At 50.8% G+C, this 23,619-nt stretch overlaps 1 protein-coding gene across 1 annotated transcript; it reads right to left on the reverse strand.

The window, feature by feature from the left end:
• Positions 1-908: 908 nt before the first annotated feature.
• On the reverse strand, positions 909-22,605 carry LOC122543398 (general receptor for phosphoinositides 1-associated scaffold protein-like). The gene is made up of 7 exons (XM_043682098.1): positions 21,546-22,605; positions 20,059-20,113; positions 19,803-19,905; positions 11,967-12,060; positions 9,889-9,955; positions 8,153-8,219; positions 909-3,580 (listed from the first exon to the last, which is right to left on the reverse strand). The coding sequence occupies exons 1-7, from the start codon at positions 21,707-21,709 to the stop codon at positions 3,153-3,155; spliced, it is 978 nt and encodes a 325-aa protein (XP_043538033.1). The 5' UTR covers positions 21,710-22,605; the 3' UTR covers positions 909-3,152.
• Between the last annotated feature and the right edge of the window lie 1,014 nt (positions 22,606-23,619).

Below are 23,619 nucleotides of genomic sequence, written 5' to 3' on the forward strand. Positions count from 1 at the left end.
CTTCCTTTGCATCGAGAGCTTTCTGATTTTAGCCTGTCACAGCTGATGTTGACATCCACTCCCCCATCCCCCACAGCTGCTCCCCCCACCAGCCACTCCCCCATCCCCCACAGCTGCTCCCCCCACCAGCTTCCTGCCTTGACTGCATTTCAACTTGTGAAAGATTCGGGTCTCAAAGCAGACAGTTCCCACACCACGTCCTGTCAGTAACGTGTTTCTTTTCCGCATAACCAGTGTCTAGAAGCCTTTGTGGTCACTGAATAGAGGCATGGCTGCAGAGCTATTTCGAGAGCAGCTCGGTCAGAAGCTTGTTTAAAGAGGCAGTGACCTGGCCCATTCAGTTACCACTCTTTTTTTTTTAACCCCTTCAGTCCTGCAATACTCAAGCCCTTACCATGGCTCTACCTGCTGCTCCGTGTCATGGGTGTTACTCAGTGGAGGGGATCAGTTCGCTCGGATGGCTGGTTTGCAATGCAGCGTGGGTTCAATTACAACTGAGGTTACCATGGAAACACTCTCCTTCGCAACCTCCCCCCTCGCCTGAGGCGTGGTGACCATCAGGTTAAACCACCACTGGTCATCTCTCTCGCTAATGAGACAGCAGTGCTATAGTCTGGTAAGATTTTGCCTTTACTCAGAGTCAGAGATGTACTGCACGGAAACAGACCTTTGGTCCAACTCATCCATACCGACCAGATATCCTAAACTAATCAAGTCCCATTTGCCAGCCCATATCCCTCCAAACCCTTCCTATTCATGTACCCATCCAGATGCCTTTTAAATGCTGTAATTGTACCAGCCTCCACCACTTCCTCTGGCAGCTCATTCCACTCACGCACCACCCTCTGTGTGAAAAAGTTACCCCTTAAGCCCCTTTTAAAATCTTTCCCCTCTCACCTTAAACCTATGCCCTCCAGGTCTGGGCTCCCCCAACCTGGGGAAAAGGCACTCTAGCCATGCCCCTCATGATTTTATAAACCTCTTGAATCCATGAGCTTTGTGGAATCCCACCTGATCTCGCTCATTTGATCCAAAAATAGGTTAAGACTGTGGGAGCTGCAAGCCATGTACACTAGAGTTTCTCACCGGCTCTTGCTCGCTCTCTGAGACTGTGTTTGGGGTACAGCTGGATAGGGAGAAGCTCTTCCCAATGGGATTGGTATCCATTGGGATAGCAGGTTTGGAATGGCTGCAACTGGGCTCAGAGCAGATGAAAATTGGGAATTACTGTGTTAGATTTGGAAAACGTTCTCCCAAAACGCCATGCCATGAGGATTTGCTGCACAGATTTATACCAGCACAGGGTTGAAGTTTGGTTAATATTATGGATGTATCATTGTCTGTGATAGCACGGGAGCCTCCATTCAATGGAAATGGCCTGTAATACATGGAACTTGCTGTCACGTCTCTCAACTTACAATGTGCTGCCAAAGGCTGGAACACAGACTGGTGGCGAGGCTAGGAAGATGGCTTCATGGCAAGCCAGTTTGAGAATCATTTGGGTTTTTCCAAACCTGCCCCTCGGCCACCATCTTGGTCATGCCAGTCGCCAGGCGTCCTGACAAAAAGACACAAGTCCATTTCTCAGATGTGGCACTGTCACTGGACTCAAAACCCAGAGGCTGCAGTTAAGGCTTTGGCGGTGGGGGGGGGGGGAGCAGAAATATGCCTGCAAATCCTACCACAGCGGTTGCTGGAATCTAAGTTGGATGAATGGATATGGAATAGAAAGCTGGTCTCAGTAATGCTGATCGTGTTACCGTTGCAAATGCCCCGCCTGGTTTACCAGAGGGGGAAGGAAATCTGCCATCCTTGCCCGGTCTGGTCTGCAGGCGACTCCCGACCACAGCCAACATGGTCGACTTTGGCTGATGGAGGGGCCAGGGGTCAGTCGGGGATGTGGAATTCTCCCTCCATACAGATTCAGAGCAGCAGGATAGACTCAAGGGGCTGAATGGCTCGCTTCTGCTCGGTTTGACACGGAGAGTGAGAAAAGGTTCAAATGGGGTAAAATAAGACTGACATCACCTATTGGAAAAAAATCCAAACTCTTTGCCCCCCCCATCTCTAGTCACAACAAAACTCTTTAACCAAGCTCACTCTGAATGTCACCTTCTCAACTTCCTCCCAACCGCGAATTTCTTACTTACATTAGCACAAAGCCACCCACTGCTGTTCAAACTCTTGCGGTTTTTCTTGTTTTGGCTACAGCACCAAATTTATGGTCTTTTGCGCCTGGCCGCCATTTTCTTCACAGCTCTGAGGTGTCGTCAGGTGATTTTATTCAGCGGGACAGAGAGTGACATCAGACACACCCCGCAGGACAAAAAAAAAATCGGCTGACGACACCTCAAAGCTGTGAAGAAAATGGCGGCCAGGCGCAAAAGACCATAAATTTGGCGCTGTAGCCAAAACAAGAAAAACCACAATAGTTTGGACAGCGGTGGGGGAGGAGGGGGATTGCTTTGATAGGAGAATGCCCCAGTGCATGGATGGCAATGCCCGCAGCTTGAGGAATGCCTGGCCGGGCAAGGTACAAAGATGGTGGTACCAGTGGAAGTGCCCCCAGTCCTGGGCAGGAGTCTGTGCCTTTGGATGAGATAGCATCAAAGCCTGACACTGCACAGCAAGAGGACATTCGGCCCACCAGACCAGTTCTCTCTCGCTCTTCAGTGGAGCTGTCCAATTCCCTGTTCATGAAAAAAATGGGAGCAGGAATTTCGCCAATCAGCCTTTCGAACCTGCTCTGACCCCATAGCGCAAAAAAGTTTTCTCCCTTGCCATTAAAGGGGTGGGGGGGAGGGGTCGAGTGACAGTTGGAAAACAATTGTTAAAAAGGACTGTCTTACATAGGGACACAAGGGAAGGGAACTGTTCTCTACCTCACCCAGGCAGCCCCAGTTCATTGACAAGGTCATAAGCAGTTACAATTGAACCTTACAAGCCCTCCCACCCCAGAGTCAACTCAAACTGCAAAGCAGGTTTATTGAAGGTGTTGATACTGTCCGACTGGCTCCTCAGGCAATTCTGTGTTACCTATCCGCTGTGCAAAGGCGTGAAATCAAAGCACTTTGGTACCCTCAATCCTCCTGGTGGTCATTTTAGTGGCAAAAATCTGGGAATTGCAATAAATAAAGACGCTGCCCCTCAGCCTACAATTGGCTTTCTTCCTCTTCCACTGAACGGTTGAGTCCGGGGATATACTTCAGCAGCCTCTTCCGCAAGCTTTTCCTCCTGGACTTCCTCGGCAGTGTTCCAAAGGCGCTCTGGTTGTTGCCTTTATCCCAGGAGGAGCAGGTGACTCCGTTGTGCCCAGCCTTGGCGCTTACGCTCCTCGTTAGTAGCTTTTTGGCGAGCACCACCTCGCTGCCATGGCTGTCATCGCTGCCCGTGTCCAACGGGTCAAAGATACAAGTCTGATAAATGGGCTCGTCTTCGCCCTCCATGGCACTGCAGCGGGTACTGCCGCCGGAGCCGGGCTGCCTCTGGGCGGAAGGGCTGAGGTAGTGTGCTTGGCCACAGAGGCTGGCTCTCACCGACTCGAAAGCGTCATAAACACTCGGATCTTTTGACACAATGCCTGGAGAGAGGGCAGAAACACCAGGCGGTGAGGTCGACAGACAAAGGGGTTCGCCACGTTTATGTTGGCGCTCGGGGCTGCAGGCGACTGGCACCCTTCCGCTCAGACAGCCAAGTCCAGCTCCGTTATCCTTGTGAGAGCCTCACAGAGCCAGTCTCTCCACTGGGTCTACATCGCTGCCATTGGATTGAGGGAGCCAGCGTTGGCAGAGTGCGCGTAGAGTGCCAGCTGACAAGACAGAGCCCACCACTACAACCGGCATCTTAAAAGGAGTGGATTCAAATTCACGGTGGATCTCAAACAGGTGCCAGGCAGACTATGCCAAGCTAGACTTAGACCACTGGGAACAAGACTGCAGGCACTGAAGCCCTCGGGTATCACCTACTGAAATGCTTGTTCTTTGTGAGTCAAAACAGTGAGAATCAGCAAACTACATCGTGACTTAGAGCTATTCCAACAAGGAGACTCGATGGCAAAACCAGATGCCAGGCGCATGACCAGTTGGGTAGGAAGTAAGGTAATCCTGCTGTTTCATACATCATTGGCTGAACGAGACTTTAAGCTGTTGCATCCCACTCCGATCACCAGAAGAGAAAAACAGGAGATTGGAAAGGATGGTAAAGCAGAATGACTGAAGAGTTGGGTGGACTGGATTGAGGAGCAGAGATTGAAGAGAGGGTCAAGAGGTGATGGAAAAGTGATGAAGATTCTATCGATCGGTCGCTCCCAACCTATCTCCCAACTGTGACCCAGTTTTCCAGGCTTGGAAATGGTTCCAAGCCCTCAGCGAGACGCAGGGAGTAGGGAGAGCTTAAAAAAGGCTGAGGAGCGCAGGGGGAAGAGGGAGAGAGCACCCAGGAGAACAGGGGAAAACGATGGTGGAGAAGATTTACAAGGATGTTGCCAGGGTTGGAGGGTATGAGCTATAGGGAGAGACTGAATGCGCTGGGGCTGTTTTCCCTGGAGCATCAGAGGCTGAGGGGTGACCTTATAAAATCATGAGGGGCATGGGTAGGATAAATAGACAAAGTCTTTTCCCTGGGGTCAGGGAGTCCAGAACTAGAGGGTATAGGTTTAGGGTGAGAGGGGAAAGATATAAAAGAGACCTAAGGGGCAACTTTTTCACACAGAGGGTGGTACGTGTATGGAATGAGCTGCCAGAGGAAGTGTTGGAGGCTGGTACAATTACAGCATTTAAAAGGCATCTGGGTGGGTATATGAATAGGAAGGGTTTGGAGGGATATGGGCCGGGTGCTGGCAGGTGGGACTAGATTAAGTTAGGATATCCGGTCGGCATGGACGAGTTGGACCGAAGGGTCTGTTTCCGTGCTGTACATCTCTATGACTCTTATGACTAACTGCGGTAGCCATTGCCACCTTGGACCTCATAGCCACACAATTTCAGTTTGCGACCCCACTTGGGGTGCTGACCCCTACTTTTGGACACCCTGCTAGAGGCATGAGATAATGTGGAATGTAATAAGCGGTTTCCCTTTGTCCAGGACTGTACAACCAGGCAACATTGGGTTTGCTTGATGGAACAGGGGTGGACATTGCTAAATTCCAAGCTAATCAGTGAAAGGAGGATCTCAAATGGTCAGTTGATGGAGCCAACTGCTTTCAGAACCGGAGGGAAGGTTGGGATTAATTCACACAAAGGTGAATTTCTTTCAGGGTGTAATCAGAGCAGTCTGAGTCGGGATGTGGCAACTGTTACCGTTTTGTTGGGAAAACCCATCAGGTTCATGAATGCCCTTTAGAGAAGGAAATCTGTCATCCTCACCTGGTCTGGCCTACACGTGACTCCAGACCCACAGCCTAATGTGGCTGACTCTTCGCCACCCACTGAAATGGGAAAGCCACTCAGCTCAAGGGACATTTACAGATAGGCAGCAAATGTTGGCCTTGCCAGGGGAACAGGCCATTTTGTCCCATTGTTCCTTATGCATTCTCTCAGTCAATGGTGGGTTAGCTGATGGCATTTCATTGTGAGCATTAGTCACCCACCTCCATTTATGGTTGTACCATGAGACCATCAGGATGGTAGGTGAACCGGATCCGGACTGGTCTTCCTTTGTCCTGAGGATGTCGCAGTAAGGTCTGACCATGCCAACCCACCTATACCTTCCAACATGGCAGCCCGTCGCCACCCTTTGCCTGAGGTTTTTGGGGTGAGGGGTGAGGCTGTTGTAGTTCCATCCCCATCGCTAACCGGGCTGAAAGCCGGAATGGTCTAAACTGAACAAGTTGGTTTGCAAAGCCTCTGCACTATGCCAAGCAGTGCCCACTATCTGGCAGGATAACTCCCTCAGCTCAATGAGCTGGTGAGGAGCTGGGTTCAACTCAAGACAAGAGCTGCTTGCCCAGTTCCTGATTAGGGCAATAGGATAACGGAGGGCATTGCAGGGCACTGGAACGGCAATTACAGATGGCTTTAATTCAAATGGCTGGGACACGTTCTCAGCAGGCTTTCAATAAAGTTCAAAACTTAGCAAATGCGATTGACGCTACTGTATCGAGATAAGTTGTATCCCCTGTCTCCCAACCAGATCTCAGCGTACGAATTAACAGGTCTTTTTTTCCAAGTGGCAGGCAGTGACGAATGGAGGACCACAAGGATCAGTGCTTGGACCCCAGCTATTCCCAATATACGTTAATGATTTGGATGAGGGAACTCTATGTCATATCCCAAGTTTGCAGACAACACCGAGCTGGGTGGGAGGGTGAGGTGTCAGGAGGATGCAGAGGTGTTACAGTGTGATTGGCAGTGTTTTGCTCACTTTGGGAGCAGAAATGTGAAGGTGGATTATTCTCTGAGTGGCGAGAGATTGGGAAAGGGGGAGGTGCAGTGAGACCTGGGTGCCCTTGTGCACCAGCCACTGTAAGTAAGCCTGCAGGGGGCAGCAGGAGGTGAAGAAGGTCAATGGGATGTTGGGCCTTCATAGTGAGAGGGTTCGAGTACAGTAGCAGGGATGTCTTGCTGCAGTTGGACAGGGCCTTGGTGAGACCACACCTGGAGTATTGTGTGCAGTGTGGGTCTCCTTATCTGAGGAAGGATGTTCTGGTGATGGAGGGAGTCCAGCAAAGGTTTCCCAGACTGATTCCAGGGATGGCAGGACTGACGTATGAAGAGAGACTAGATCAGTTAGGACTATATTCACTGGAGTTTATGAGAATGAGGAGGAGATCTCATCGAAACCAAAGAATTCTAACCGGACTAGACAGAGTAAAAACAGGAAGGATATTCCCAGTGACCAGGGAGTTCCGAACCAGGGGGGTCACAGTCTAAGGACACCGGGTAGACCATTTCGGACTGAGATGAGGAGAGATATCTTCACCCAGAGAGTGGGGGAGCCTGTGGAATTCTCTACCACAGAAAGAGGTTGTGGATAGAACATGGAATAGTTTCGAGAAGGAGGTCAATATAGCTCTTAGGGCGAAAGGGTCAAAGAGCAGGGGGGAGAAAGTGGGAACAGGGAACGGAGTTGGATGATCAGACATGGTCGTATTGAATGGTCGAGCAGGCTTGAAGGGCTGAATGGCCTCCTCCTGCTCCTATTCTCTGGAATTCTATGCTGGCGATGCACAAAGACAGTATCTGGCCAGTGGTATGCACAAACTAACAGGGTCAGCAGGGGACAAATGGCTAAAAATGCGTATGAAAATGCAGCAAGTGAAAGAAGAAAACGTTACAGCTTGGGAGGGAGGAGAGGGTGACAATGGAACCAGTTTACACTCAAATATTCAGCGAGCCATGTGCAATTGCTGTGACACTGCGTGTGCTGTCTCCTTCTTTTGTAGCCTGGCACCTACGTTCAGCAAATGCCATGGACTGTTTGCCATTGCCACGGGCATTGACGACAAAGGCATGTTAAGCGTGCCAGCTTTTGCAGGCCATTTCTGCGCCTTATTCCAATGCCAATACGGCCTTCAGCTCTCTAACATTGCAGGAAAAGCAGAGAAGGCTGCTGCATGATCGGGGGGGGGGGCATGAAGACAGAGCAGGGGGGAATGCAAAGACAGCGCCGGCTGACATGCTTTCTTTATTTATTAAAAAGGCTTCTTGGTTGTAACAGTCACCGTTAATCACGCGTGTGCCAATCGCATTGGCACCAATATGCTCGCTCCAGGCAATGGGCATTGTACCTTTGCCCTGCCAAGGTGCCTGCTATATGCGATGACCTTATCGTCTGCATGTCAGTCCATTAAAACATTGCAGCAGGGCACAGTCCTTTTTAAAAAAACTGTCCCCATCTCGCCATCCAAAAGCCTGCACGAATAAAATTCAAGGGAGCAAATCCGAGGTTTGGTCTCATTGACAAGTGGGCACAATGCCAAGACTTGGAGCTTAATGCAGTTTATTTCACAGTCAGTGGTTTGTTTGGTGCTGGCTGTAAACCAGGATATAGCGTTCCGCTAAGTATCCAAACTTCTATAAAACCTGAGCTCCACTCCGAATGTAGCTTGGTCATGGTCAACAGAGGACCACACACTGCCCTGTTCCTGGACAACACCACCCCCCCTCCACCCTCCCCGAACCCCCACAAAGGAGAAAGTGAGCAGGTCACTTACCGTGCACCAACCTCTGTTCCTGAACCATTAGAGATCTGTACTCTTCCCATTTCTCCTGCAGTGTTTGCTACAAAGTGAAAACAGCAATAAGCCTCCGTGAGAAATCTTAGACCCAGTCCCAGCCCAGAATCAGAGGTGGCAGAGCCCTAAGGAGATAATGGTTGGTGGGGGGGGTCAGGGGCGCTTGAGGAGTTGAAACGACAACTTCCATTCCCGTAGCGCCTCTCGCCAACCCCAGGGCATCCCAAAGCGGTTTGCAGTCAGTGAAATGGCATTGAAAGGTGTTGTCATGTAGGCAACGCAGCAACCGCTGATCACAAACAGCAAGCCCCGACAAACAGCAATGAGCTAACAACCAGAAACAAAAAGAACTGCAGGAAATGCTGGAAGTCAGACCCCAAAACAGAGATTGCTGGAGAGATTCAGCAGGTCTGGCAGCAGCCGTGGAGAGAGAAAGCCGAGTTCATGTTTTGGGTCGAGTGACCCTGCTTCAGAACCCCCTTCCCGAACTGGAACTGAAACGTTAATTCGGATTTCTCTCCGGAGATGCTGCCAGGCCTGCTGAGTTTTCATTCTGTCGCAATTTCTGCTTGTGGTGTTAATGTTTCCATGTTGTTGGTTATAAGGGGCCAGGACATCAGGGGATGTCTTCTCCAAAGAGTGTCTGTTAATGGGATCCTTTTACCTCTCTCGGAAAGAGCACGACGGGACCTCAGTTGAACGTCGTATCCGAAAGATAGCACTCCCAACAGAGCTGCCCTCCTTCAGCACTGCACCGGAGTGTCAGCCTGGATGATCGCTCTCTGGTTTCTGGACTAAAACTGTCTGATACCGCAAACCCTCAGCCCAGTTGATTAAAGAATGATGTCGTACACAGAAAGCCCAATGCTGCAGTTATACAAAATCCTGGGTGGACCCCCACTTGGAAGTACTCTGTGCACCACACCTTAGGAAGGACAGGTTGGCCTTGGGAATAGGTTGACAAGAATGATACCTGGATTTCAGGGGCTAAGTCACGGGGAGAGATTATACAAACAAGGCCTGTTTTCTGGAATTTTGAAGGATAAGGGGTGATCTGATTGAAATCTTCAAGACATTGACAGGAAAGATAAACTATTTCCACTGGCTGGGGATTCTAGACCCTGAAGGCACAATCTGAGAATTAGGGCCAGAGCGTCCAGGAGAATCATAGAATAGAATCCAGTGTGGAAGTAGGCCATTCAACCCATTAAGTTCACACTGACCCTCTGAAGAGCAGCCCACCCTCTATCCTATCCATATAACCCTACATTTCCTGTGGTTAATCTACCTAGCCTGTGCATCCCTGGATGCTGTGGAAAATTTAGTGTGGCCAATGCACCAAACTTGCACGTCTTTGGAGTGTAGGAGGAAACCCACATAGATGCGGTCACCCAAGGCTGGAATCGAACCCGGGTCCCTGGCACTGTGAGGCAGCAGTGCTAACCACTGAGCCACCGTGCCATCTAACAACAGCTTCTTGATCTGAACTTTACAGTGCTTGAATCCACAGATACCATTCCAGCGATTTTTATTTTTTTTTAAGGTGTTCACTGTCAAAATGGTGATGCTCCAATGGGGGAAATCTATCTTCAGAGAGCAGATTCCCTCACTAACCTCAGGACTTGCGGTGTGTGAAAATTGCCCTTTAATTTGGCATCCATGGTCCCCATTAAGTAAATGCTCAGAGGCCCAGAGCACAGCAAGATGCCACTCACCTTCAGGTACTGCAGTCTGGTTTCCAACTCAGCTTGCCTGATGGAGGTGCCATACACCGTCTCCAGCCTGTCAGTGGGAATGGACCAGTTAATTGACTTTTCAAAATGCAAGTTCTCTCCTCACCTCTACTTATTCTTCAGCAGCTTTTCCACCGACTCTCTCAATGCTGGCCATGAGCTCACTGATGTCCTCTACTGATAGCTTCCCAGTTCACTGCCAACTCTGCGCCGTGACCAACCAATGAAGTGCAAACAACATGTTGAGACACCTCCCTCTGTCCATCGGTTCCCAAGGGGACCCTCTCCCTGCTGACATGGCCTCCAACAATCCTATGAAAGACAGGAAATTTGCCATGTGGCTCCTACCAGTAGTGCCATCACTACATAAGGTGGTACTGAGGCACAGAGACCAAGTTCATGGTCTGTGTCGACTCATCCGAGCTGGACTGTTGCGAAAGGTTTTGAATGCTCTGGAATGGCAGACAGGAAAAGACCAAAAAGAGAGGTTCCAGTACTTTTTTTTTTATGTAATTCATTCACAAGATGAGGTCATCACTGGCTGGGCCAACATTTATTGCCCATCCCCAATTGCTCAGAGGACGGAAAAGAGTCAACCACATTGCTGTGGTTCCGGAGTCACATGTAGGCCCACACCAGACTGGGTAAGGATGGCAGTTTCATCAGTGAACCGGATGAATTTTTCCAACAGTTGACAATGGTTTCGTCGTCATCATTAGACTCTTAATTCCAGACACTTTATTGAATTTAAATTCCACCATCTGCCATGTTGGGATTCAACCCGGGATTCCCAGAGCATTATCTGGGTCTCTGGACAAACAGTCCAGTGATAACAACACAAGACCATCATTCGGAGGGTCAGTGTGGACTTGTTGGGCCGAAGGGCCTGTTTCCACACTGTCGGGAATGAAATGAAATGAAAATGAAGTCTCCCTTTGATTGATTGTGATTTGGTGACATCGCCCCTGTTGGAAAAAGCCCACGTACGAACATTTGGTGAGAAACACCAAACATAAAAAAAAGGGGTGGCCCAGTGGTAATGTTCCTGAACTAATAATCCAGAATGCCAGACTGATGTTCTGGAGATATGGGTTCTGTTCCTACTATGAAAGGATAAATGCAACTTTCATTCAAAAAACCAGAAGAGAAAAGGGAGTCAAATGATAATTGTGCAGCCATTGCTGATTGTTGGAAAAGGCAAAAGGGAGGACTGCAGATGCTAGAAACCAGAGTTTAGATCAGAGTGGTGCTGGAAAAGCGCAGCAGCCGAGGAGCAGGAAAATCGACGTTTCGGGCCAAAGCCCTTCATCAGTGGAACCTCGCTTTTTGGTCTTTCCTGTCTGCCATCCCAGAGCATTCAAACCTTTCGCACCAGTCCAGCTCGGATCAGTCGACACAGACCATGAACTTGGTCTCTGTGCCTCAGTACCACCTTATGTAGTGATGTAGTTATGTACTGGTAGCCCTGATAAAGGACTTTTGCCCGAAATGTCGATTTTCCTGCTCCTCGGATGCTGCCTGACCTGCTGTGCTTTTCCAGGACCACTCTGATTGTTGGAAAAGCCCATCTGGTTCACTCATGCCCTTTAGGGAAGGAAACTGCCATTCTTACCTGGTCTGGGCCTACATGTGACTCCAGACCCATGGCAATGTCATTGACTCTTTACTGCCCTCTGGGGAATTAAGAACGGGCAATAACTGCTGAGCCAGCCAGCAACGCCCTCATCTTGTGAAGGAATTAAAAACAAACTTGTGTTTAGGCCCATGTATGATAATGATGCCTTAAGGGTTGTCATGGAAACCAGCCTCAGCAAGAATGAGTACATTTAATGAAAGATGGAAAGGAAGAATATAATTTTTCAAAAAAAACCCATCATTTTAATGTTGATTAGGAACAACAGTGTGACTTAGAACCAAATACCAAAACTCCATTTTGGGGCCTGGACTACTGGCATTTTTCCACACCCATGCGCCATTTTAGAAATTCTACTGGTCTGAAATAATTATTAGCCTGAACATGAAAAACATATATTGTGCCATCTTTTCTTCTGTTAGATTACCTCAGGAAATTTCCTGACGATTTGATAAGATCCACAATATCTCGATGGCGGAATCCAGACACAAGTGTCCCGTTGATGCTGGTGATGGTGTCACCTGGAAACAAAGTGCAGCTCCTGTGAGTTCCAACTAAGCATCGTTTAGAAAAAAAAAACCCTCGACCTCTTCGGCTGCAAGTGAGATCAGCGAAGCATTTTCTGCCAGGACAGGATATCTGCACGAGACTTGGAACATATTTCAAAAGGAACTTGGTTAAATTGGGGTGGGCTAATACAAAATTAACGTAGTGCAAAAGGGAGCAGGATTGAGATTGGTCAACAAGTGGAACTGGCATGTCAGCAGTCAAAACAGACAATGAGGAAAATCCAGAACTCACTCAGATTTACTGTACAGTCAGTGCACAAATACAACAACTGACCCCCCATCCCCAGCATTACACAACAGTCTGTGCACCAATACAACAGCTGACCCCCCCGGACACCAGCATTACAGATTAGATTAGATTAGATTACAGCGTGGAAACAGGCCCTTCGGCCCAACAAGTCCACACCGACCCGCCGAAGCGCAACCCACCCATGCCCCTACATTTACCCCTTACCTAGCACTATGGACAATTTAGCAAGGCCAATTCACCTGACCTGCACATCTTTGGACTGTGGGAGGAAACCGGAGTGCCTGGAGGAAACCCACGCAGACACGGGGAGAACGTGCAAACTCCACACAGTCAGTCGCCTGAGGCGGGAACTGAACCCGGGTCTCAGGCGCTGTGAGGCAGCAGTGCTAACCACTGTGCCACCGTGCCGCCCACAGTACAGTCCGTGTGCAGATACAACCGATGCCCCCCATCCCCAGCATTACAGTACAGTCCGTGTGCAGATACAACCGATGCCCCCCATCCCCAGCATTACAGTACAGTCCGTGTGCAGATACAACCGATGCCCCCCATCCCCAGCATTACAGTACAGTCCGTGTGCAGATACAACCGATGCCCCCCATCCCCAGCATTACAGTACAGTCCGTGTGCAGATACAACCGATGCCCCCCATCCCCAGCATTACAGTACAGTCCGTGTGCAGATACAACCGATGCCCCCCATCCCCAGCATTACAGTACAGTCCGTGTGCAGATACAACCGATGCCCCCCATCCCCAGCATTACAGTACAGTCCGTGTGCAGATACAACCGATGCCCCCCATCCCCAGCATTACAGTACAGTCCGTGTGCAGATACAACCGATGCCCCCCATCCCCAGCATTACAGTACAGTCCGTGTGCAGATACAACCGATGCCCCCCATCCCCAGCATTACAGTACAGTCCGTGTGCAGATACAACCGATGCCCCCCATCCCCAGCATTACAGTACAGTCCGTGTGCAGATACAACCGATGCCCCCCATCCCCAGCATTACAGTACAGTCCGTGTGCAGATACAACCGATGCCCCCCATCCCCAGCATTACAGTACAGTCCGTGTGCAGATACAACCGATGCCCCCCATCCCCAGCATTACAGTACAGTCCGTGTGCAGATACAACCGATGCCCCCCATCCCCAGCATTACAGTACAGTCCGTGTGCAGATACAACCGATGCCCCCCATCCCCAGCATTACAGTACAGTCCGTGTGCAGATACAACCGATGCCCCCCATCCCCAGCATTACAGTACAGTCCGTGTGCAGATACAACCGATGCCCCCCATCCCCAGCATTACAGTACAGTCCGTGTGCAGATACAACCGATGCCCCCCATCCCCAGCATTACAGTACAGTCCGTGTGCAGATACAACCGATGCCCCCCATCCCCAGCATTACAGTACAGTCCGTGTGCAGATACAACCGATGCCCCCCATCCCCAGCATTACAGTACAGTCCGTGTGCAGATACAACCGATGCCCCCCATCCCCAGCATTACAGTACAGTCCGTGTGCAGATACAACCGATGCCCCCCATCCCCAGCATTACAGTACAGTCCGTGTGCAGATACAACCGATGCCCCCCATCCCCAGCATTACAGTACAGTCCGTGTGCAGATACAACCGATGCCCCCCATCCCCAGCATTACAGTACAGTCCGTGTGCAGATACAACCGATGCCCCCCATCCCCAGCATTACAGTACAGTCCGTGTGCAGATACAACCGATGCCCCCCATCCCCAGCATTACAGTACAGTCCGTGTGCAGATACAACCGATGCCCCCCATCCCCAGCATTACAGTACAGTCCGTGTGCAGATACAACCGATGCCCCCCATCCCCAGCATTACAGTACAGTCCGTGTGCAGATACAACCGATGCCCCCCATCCCCAGCATTACAGTACAGTCCGTGTGCAGATACAACCGATGCCCCCCATCCCCAGCATTACAGTACAGTCCGTGTGCAGATACAACCGATGCCCCCCATCCCCAGCATTACAGTACAGTCCGTGTGCAGATACAACCGATGCCCCCCATCCCCAGCATTACAGTACAGTCCGTGTGCAGATACAACCGATGCCCCCCATCCCCAGCATTACAGTACAGTCCGTGTGCAGATACAACCGATGCCCCCCATCCCCAGCATTACAGTACAGTCCGTGTGCAGATACAACCGATGCCCCCCATCCCCAGCATTACAGTACAGTCCGTGTGCAGATACAACCGATGCCCCCCATCCCCAGCATTACAGTACAGTCCGTGTGCAGATACAACCGATGCCCCCCATCCCCAGCATTACAGTACAGTCCGTGTGCAGATACAACCGATGCCCCCCATCCCCAGCATTACAGTACAGTCCGTGTGCAGATACAACCGATGCCCCCCATCCCCAGCATTACAGTACAGTCCGTGTGCAGATACAACCGATGCCCCCCATCCCCAGCATTACAGTACAGTCCGTGTGCAGATACAACCGATGCCCCCCATCCCCAGCATTACAGTACAGTCCGTGTGCAGATACAACCGATGCCCCCCATCCCCAGCATTACAGTACAGTCCGTGTGCAGATACAACCGATGCCCCCCATCCCCAGCATTACAGTACAGTCCGTGTGCAGATACAACCGATGCCCCCCATCCCCAGCATTACAGTACAGTCCGTGTGCAGATACAACCGATGCCCCCCATCCCCAGCATTACAGTACAGTCCGTGTGCAGATACAACCGATGCCCCCCATCCCCAGCATTACAGTACAGTCCGTGTGCAGATACAACCGATGCCCCCCATCCCCAGCATTACAGTACAGTCCGTGTGCAGATACAACCGATGCCCCCCATCCCCAGCATTACAGTACAGTCCGTGTGCAGATACAACCGATGCCCCCCATCCCCAGCATTACAGTACAGTCCGTGTGCAGATACAACCGATGCCCCCCATCCCCAGCATTACAGTACAGTCCGTGTGCAGATACAACCGATGCCCCCCATCCCCAGCATTACAGTACAGTCCGTGTGCAGATACAACCGATGCCCCCCATCCCCAGCATTACAGTACAGTCCGTGTGCAGATACAACCGATGCCCCCCATCCCCAGCATTACAGTACAGTCCGTGTGCAGATACAACCGATGCCCCCCATCCCCAGCATTACAGTACAGTCCGTGTGCAGATACAACCGATGCCCCCCATCCCCAGCATTACAGTACAGTCCGTGTGCAGATACAACCGATGCCCCCCATCCCCAGCATTACAGTACAGTCCGTGTGCAGATACAACCGATGCCCCCCATCCCCAGCATTACAGTACAGTCCGTGTGCAGATACAACCGATGCCCCCCATCCCCAGCATTACAGTACAGTCCGTGTGCAGATACAACCGATGCCCCCCATCCCCAGCATTACAGTACAGTCCGTGTGCAGATACAACCGATGCCCCCCATCCCCAGCATTACAGTACAGTCCGTGTGCAGATACAACCGATGCCCCCCATCCCCAGCATTACAGTACAGTCCGTGTGCAGATACAACCGATGCCCCCCATCCCCAGCATTACAGTACAGTCCGTGTGCAGATACAACCGATGCCCCCCATCCCCAGCATTACAGTACAGTCCGTGTGCAGATACAACCGATGCCCCCCATCCCCAGCATTACAGTACAGTCCGTGTGCAGATACAACCGATGCCCCCCATCCCCAGCATTACAGTACAGTCCGTGTGCAGATACAACCGATGCCCCCCATCCCCAGCATTACAGTACAGTCCGTGTGCAGATACAACCGATGCCCCCCATCCCCAGCATTACAGTACAGTCCGTGTGCAGATACAACCGATGCCCCCCATCCCCAGCATTACAGTACAGTCCGTGTGCAGATACAACCGATGCCCCCCATCCCCAGCATTACAGTACAGTCCGTGTGCAGATACAACCGATGCCCCCCATCCCCAGCATTACAGTACAGTCCGTGTGCAGATACAACCGATGCCCCCCATCCCCAGCATTACAGTACAGTCCGTGTGCAGATACAACCGATGCCCCCCATCCCCAGCATTACAGTACAGTCCGTGTGCAGATACAACCGATGCCCCCCATCCCCAGCATTACAGTACAGTCCGTGTGCAGATACAACCGATGCCCCCCATCCCCAGCATTACAGTACAGTCCGTGTGCAGATACAACCGATGCCCCCCATCCCCAGCATTACAGTACAGTCCGTGTGCAGATACAACCGATGCCCCCCATCCCCAGCATTACAGTACAGTCCGTGTGCAGATACAACCGATGCCCCCCATCCCCAGCATTACAGTACAGTCCGTGTGCAGATACAACCGATGCCCCCCATCCCCAGCATTACAGTACAGTCCGTGTGCAGATACAACCGATGCCCCCCATCCCCAGCATTACAGTACAGTCCGTGTGCAGATACAACCGATGCCCCCCATCCCCAGCATTACAGTACAGTCCGTGTGCAGATACAACCGATGCCCCCCATCCCCAGCATTACAGTACAGTCCGTGTGCAGATACAACCGATGCCCCCCATCCCCAGCATTACAGTACAGTCCGTGTGCAGATACAACCGATGCCCCCCATCCCCAGCATTACAGTACAGTCCGTGTGCAGATACAACCGATGCCCCCCATCCCCAGCATTACAGTACAGTCCGTGTGCAGATACAACCGATGCCCCCCATCCCCAGCATTACAGTACAGTCCGTGTGCAGATACAACCGATGCCCCCCATCCCCAGCATTACAGTACAGTCCGTGTGCAGATACAACCGATGCCCCCCATCCCCAGCATTACAGTACAGTCCGTGTGCAGATACAACCGATGCCCCCCATCCCCAGCATTACAGTACAGTCCGTGTGCAGATACAACCGATGCCCCCCATCCCCAGCATTACAGTACAGTCCGTGTGCAGATACAACCGATGCCCCCCATCCCCAGCATTACAGTACAGTCCGTGTGCAGATACAACCGATGCCCCCCATCCCCAGCATTACAGTACAGTCCGTGTGCAGATACAACCGATGCCCCCCATCCCCAGCATTACAGTACAGTCCGTGTGCAGATACAACCGATGCCCCCCATCCCCAGCATTACAGTACAGTCCGTGTGCAGATACAACCGATGCCCCCCATCCCCAGCATTACAGTACAGTCCGTGTGCAGATACAACCGATGCCCCCCATCCCCAGCATTACAGTACAGTCCGTGTGCAGATACAACCGATGCCCCCCATCCCCAGCATTACAGTACAGTCCGTGTGCAGATACAACCGATGCCCCCCATCCCCAGCATTACAGTACAGTCCGTGTGCAGATACAACCGATGCCCCCCATCCCCAGCATTACAGTACAGTCCGTGTGCAGATACAACCGATGCCCCCCATCCCCAGCATTACAGTACAGTCCGTGTGCAGATACAACCGATGCCCCCCATCCCCAGCATTACAGTACAGTCCGTGTGCAGATACAACCGATGCCCCCCATCCCCAGCATTACAGTACAGTCCGTGTGCAGATACAACCGATGCCCCCCATCCCCAGCATTACAGTACAGTCCGTGTGCAGATACAACCGATGCCCCCCATCCCCAGCATTACAGTACAGTCCGTGTGCAGATACAACCGATGCCCCCCATCCCCAGCATTACAGTACAGTCCGTGTGCAGATACAACCGATGCCCCCCATCCCCAGCATTACAGTACAGTCCGTGTGCAGATACAACCGATGCCCCCCATCCCCAGCATTACAGTACAGTCCGTGTGCAGATACAACCGATGCCCCCCATCCCCAGCATTACAGTACAGTCCGTGTGCAGATACAACCGATGCCCCCCATCCCCAGCATTACAGTACAGTCCGTGTGCAGATACAACCGATGCCCCCCATCCCCAGCATTACAGTACAGTCCGTGTGCAGATACAACCGATGCCCCCCATCCCCAGCATTACAGTACAGTCCGTGTGCAGATACAACCGATGCCCCCCATCCCCAGCATTACAGTACAGTCCGTGGTACAGATACAACTGACACCCCCATCCCCAGCATTACAGTACAGTCCGTGTGCAGATATAACAACTGACCCCACCCATCCCCAGCATTACAGTACAGTCCGTGTGCAGATACAACCGATGCCCCCCATCCCCAGCATTACAGTACAGTCCACGTACAGATACAACTGACCACCCCATCCCCAGCATTACAGTACAGTCCACGTACAGATACAACTGACCCCCATCTCCAGCATTACAGTACAGTCCGTGTACAGATACAACTGACCACCCCATCCCCAGCATTACAGTACAGTCCGTGTCCACATACAACAACTGACCCCCCCATTCCCAGCATTACAGAACGGTCCGTGTGCAGATACAACACCTTTGACATGATCCGTCTTCCTGAACATCAGGATCAACTGGTTGGAAGCTGCTATTTAACATTTCCTACTGAGTGAGGTGCTGCATGGCACCAGTTCACCATTTTCTTGTGTGAGTACCTGGAGTCAGTTTGGAACCTGTAAACCTTACAGCCTCAGTGACAAACTGCCATCCCAGCAGTCGGTCGCTAATTGCATCAGTCGGTTCTTTCTGAGATGTTTTTTTCATTGCTTGGTTCGTTTCACTTTATTTACCCATCGCTCGTAGCCCTGAGGGCAGTAAAGAGTCAACCCCATTGCTGTGGGTCTGGAGTCACATGTAGGCCCAGACCAGGTAAGGATGACAGTTTCCTCCCCTAAAGGGCATTAGTGACCCAGATAGGTTTTTCCAACAATCGACATCAGATACATGGTCATTATTAGACTCTTCCAGATCCATATCTTCCACATATTTATTGAATTCAAATAATACCACCAACCATGGCAGGATTCAAACCCGGGTCCCCAGAACATTATCTGGGTCTCTGGATTACTTATCGATATGATCAAAACCTTTCACAATTGCGAAGGCCTCGACCAGATCCCCCAGTAACCTTCACCGCTCTGTGACAAATGACCCCATGGTGTCCCGTCTCAGTCTATTCCAGTCAATTTCTCGGAAACCCTTCCTCACGCCTTTCCAGCGCATGGAGCCCTCATCTCAGACACTGTGCTCTAGCTGAGGCCATGCTGGTTTATCACGGGGACCCGGTTTCTTGAATCCCAGCGATGGCTTTCAGAGACCGAGACCATTTCCGTGACTTCAATTCGTGCATTTTAAAACACAGCGGCCTGCGACTGCTCTGATTTAGCCGCCAGGCCTCCCCGTCTGGGTAGGTCGGCTTTCCAACTGACGCAGCAGTGCATCTGGGAGCCAGCTCATCCAGAGATATATGTCTCCAAAAGGCAGGGCCACCATCAACAAGAAAATAATGAGAAATATTTACAGCACAGCTTCCACTCGTTGGCTCAGACCGAAGGAGCAAGTTCGGGTCGTAAGTGGAGCAGTTCGTTACCTTGTCTCAGTCCTCCCAGTTCGGCTGGGGTGTTCTCCCGGACCCGACAAACAAACGTGCACATTTCCATTGTGTTTTCATCTCGATGATGCAGGCCATATGTCTGCAGAGAGAGCACGCGAGAGAAAAGCAAACATATCTCTGATTAAAAACACAGGGAGGCAGCAGATGAACAAAACCAAAAGAGCTAATGGCATGAGCCGGCTTTGGAGTCAGTTACAACAGGGGACGGAGGGGAAAGGAAAACAACTCATACCTGAATTTCAAATCCAAAGGCTTCACCATCTTGTTTCTCCAAGGTAATAATCCTCCTGAAGAGAAAACAGCAGAAAATAATTGCCAATAACTAAGGATGGGTTTACTCTTTTTCCCTCTCCACCCCTCCTGGTGGTCAGACGCAAAGAAAGCCTTCGCAAGGCCTTCGACAAGATTCTCCATGGTAGACTGGTCAGTAAGGTTCAATCACATGGGATACAGAGGGAGCTACCAAGTAGGAGACAGCGGGTGGTGGCGAAGGGTTGTTCTTCAGATTGGAGGCCTGTGACCAGTGGTGTGCTACAAGAATCAGTGCTGGGCCCACCGTAGATTGTCATTTATATAAACAACTTGGATGAGAAGATGGGAGGCGCTGGTCAGTACGTTTGTGGATGACACCAAAACTGGAGGTGTAGTGGACAGTGAAGAAGGTTACCTTAGATTACAACAGGACCTTGATCACCTGGGTCACTGGGCTGAGGAGTGGCAGATGGAGTTTAATTTAAGGAAATGCGATGGGTTACATTTTGGTAAGACAAACCAGGGCAGGACTTATACAGTTAATGGTCAGGCCTTGCAGAACAGAGAGACCTAGGGGTGCAGGTACATATTTCTTGAAAGCAGCGACATAGGGAGACAGGGCGGTGAAGAAAGTATTTGGCACACTTGCCTTCATTGGTCAGAACATTGAGTGCAGGAGTTGGGATGTCATGGTGCGATTGTACAGGACATTGGAGATGTCACATACTGCATACAATTTCGGTTGCCCTGCTACAGGAAGGATGTTATTAAACTGGAAAGGATGCAAGAAAGGTTTACAAGGATGTTGCCAGGGTTGGAGGGTTTGAGTTATAGGGAGAGGCTGAACAGGTTGGGGCTGTTTTCCCTGGAGCGTCGGAGGCTGAGGGGTGATCTTTTAGAGGTTTATAAAATCATGAGGGGCATGGATAGGGTAAATAGACCAGGTGTTTTTCTCAGGGTGGGGGAGCCCAGAACTGGAGGGCATAGACTTAAGGTGAGAGGGGAAAGATTTAAAAGGGACCTAAGGGGCAGCTTTTTCACACAGAGGGTGGTACGTGTGTGGAATGAGCTGCCAGAGGAAGTGGTGGAGCCTGGTACAATTACAAATTTAAAAGGCATCTCGATGGGTATATGAATAGGAAGAGTTTGGAGGGATATGGGCCGGGTGCTGGCAGGTGGGACTAGATTAGAATGTCTGGTTGGCATGGACGAGGTGGGCCGACCAGACATCTCAATCTGACACAATCTCATTTGCCAGCGTTTGGCACACATCCCTCATAACCCTTCTATTCACGTTTCCATGAAGTATGACTCTATGACCTTCCCCCCCCCCCCCCCCCCCAGGTTGGGAACACTGAGGCCAATTGCGCTGTCCCCCTCCCTCCCTTCAGCTTCCTCCTCCCAGCCAAAACAAAAAAGGTCAAAGCCCAAGACAGCAGCTCACAAATACCGAAAGGCACGACGCACCTCTCATGTTCAGGAGAGTCCGTCAGCGTTTTCCATTTCATCAACGACCTCTGCAACAAAAGGACAAGCAATTCGGATTTCAAAAGAAAAGTCGGATCAGAATTCTCAATGCGTCGATAGGCGCTCTTTTGACCCCCTGAATGGGTGTCTCCAATCAAGGTCATACTTGTGATCAAAAGGTTGTGCTACAAGATCTACAACAGAAGAGCAGCTCATTTAAAAATGGAAGCTTCATTTTCAGACATTTCGTCACCATACTCGGTAACATCTTCAGTGAGCCTCTGGACAAAGCTTCATTCGGAGGCCCAGCTCAGCGAGCACAGCTACATCCAGAACCTCAACCTGAGCTACAAATCTTCGCAAAACTCGCTAACTCATTTAAAACGTTCGAGTGAATGGCAACATCATGGAGTTCAAATTCCCATCGCATCCAAACTGGTGGGGGTTTTTTTTTAATTCATGGGATAAGTTTGTCACTGTCATTGCCCATCTCTTCCGGCCTGGAGGACAGTTGAGAGTCAGTCGCATCACTGCGGGTCTAGAGCCGCATCTAGGCCAGACCCAGCAAGGATGGCAGGTTTCAATTTGTGAACTAGATGGGGTTTTGCAACAAATCAACAGTGGTTACGGATACGCGAGCTTTTCGACTCTCGACCTTCTTTTATATTAAAAAAAACAAATTGAATTCAAAAGTCACCATCTACCGTGGTGGAATTTTCTGGTCAGCCTCAAGGTTCAGGGGAACTAGCTGCCTGGCGATGGCCAGCACTCCAGACAGGCTCGGATGCCTTCCCTGACTGGCCAGGCTTCAGCTGTAACCCCCAGGCCGTCCTGTCACTCCTGCAACAGTGTGGGTTCGTGACCCCAGTTGTCCCTAGCAATGGGCATTCAAATCCCACAAGGAAAACTTTGCCCCTTTGTTCCCCAGCTGAGCATATCCTGGCGCTAATGCACCAATACATACGCAAATACTCATAGAAAAAAGGCAAAGGAAATGGAGAAGTATTATTTTCAGGCACCTGCTGCCTCACAGCGCCAGGGTCCCAGGTTCAATTCCAGCCTCGAGCGACTGTCTGTGTGGAGTTTGCACATTCTCCCCGTGTCTGTGTAGGTTTCCTCCGGTTTCCTCCCACAGTCCAAAGATGTGCTGGCCATGCTACATTGCCCATAGTGTTAGGCACATTAGTCAGAGGGAAATGGGTCTGGGTGGGTTACTCTTCGGAGGGTCGGTGTGGACTGGTTGGGCCAAAGGGCCTGTTTCCACACTGTAGGGAACCTAATCTATTCTCCAGATGGAATCAGCACAAAGTTAAATCACTGTAGTCCTGCTCTCTCATTAGATAGACGACTAATGGTGGTTCAACCCGAGGGTCCCCACACCTCAGGTGAGGGGAGAGTCCTTCAGCCCGTGTGGGAATTGAACCCATGCTGTTGGCATCACTCTGAATTGCAAACCAACAATCCAGTCAACTGACCCTCAGCAACTGAGTAATCAAGGGGATGAACTGTCAACTCCTGGAGCCTCTTGAGGGAGGGGTCAGTGACCCTACATGGGGTTACTATATCAAAGACAAAGCCAAAAGTCTAAGGCTCTCATATCAGCCCTTATCTTTGCACAGGAAATTCTTTAGCTCCTTCGTCAGTTCAACATGCTTCCTGGCCATGTCTTGGCTCTGGCACTGAATTCTGACTGAAGGGATACAATGTGCAGTCAAACCAGGAGGTCAGTTCGGTTTTTAAGGAATGGGATTGCAGTGTTCATCTTAGACAGAAACGTATAGATGGAAATTTATTGTTACTTGAATTTGTGACGATACAATAAAATCTATATAAATTTCATATTAAAAAAAGACAAATATCCTTTTGTTCATTTCACGGCCTCTTGATTTCACGAGGACCAGGTTGGAGGGTATCCTGTGGCCTGTTGAAACTGCCGAGGAAGGCGGGCCTGCCAAAACTACCGAGGACCTGGGCTGACTCTTGACTGAGGCAGTGAGTGAGCGGGTTGCTCTCAGGATGGCGTCCGGGCTCGGAATTAGCCCAGCCTGGGTCTCAATCTCGAGCATCTCCCTCC

This window comes from Chiloscyllium plagiosum, chromosome 43 (genome assembly GCF_004010195.1).
Source record: "Chiloscyllium plagiosum isolate BGI_BamShark_2017 chromosome 43, ASM401019v2, whole genome shotgun sequence".
In the NCBI taxonomy this organism is placed as follows: Eukaryota; Metazoa; Chordata; class Chondrichthyes; order Orectolobiformes; family Hemiscylliidae; genus Chiloscyllium; species Chiloscyllium plagiosum.

Bases quoted from the DNA above. Each gene is read 5' to 3' on its own strand.
- LOC122543398 (XM_043682098.1), bottom strand. From the start codon at position 21,709: ATGACCTTGATTGGAGACACCCATTCAGGGGGTCAAAAGAGCGCCTAT. The intron at 9,956-11,966 runs GTAATCTAACAG...TCCCACTGACAG, and splicing joins TCGTCAGGAAATTTCCTGAG to GCTGGAGACGGTGTATGGCA. The intron at 8,220-9,888 runs GTGAGTGGCATC...TTCACTTTGTAG, and splicing joins CCAGACTGCAGTACCTGAAG to CAAACACTGCAGGAGAAATG.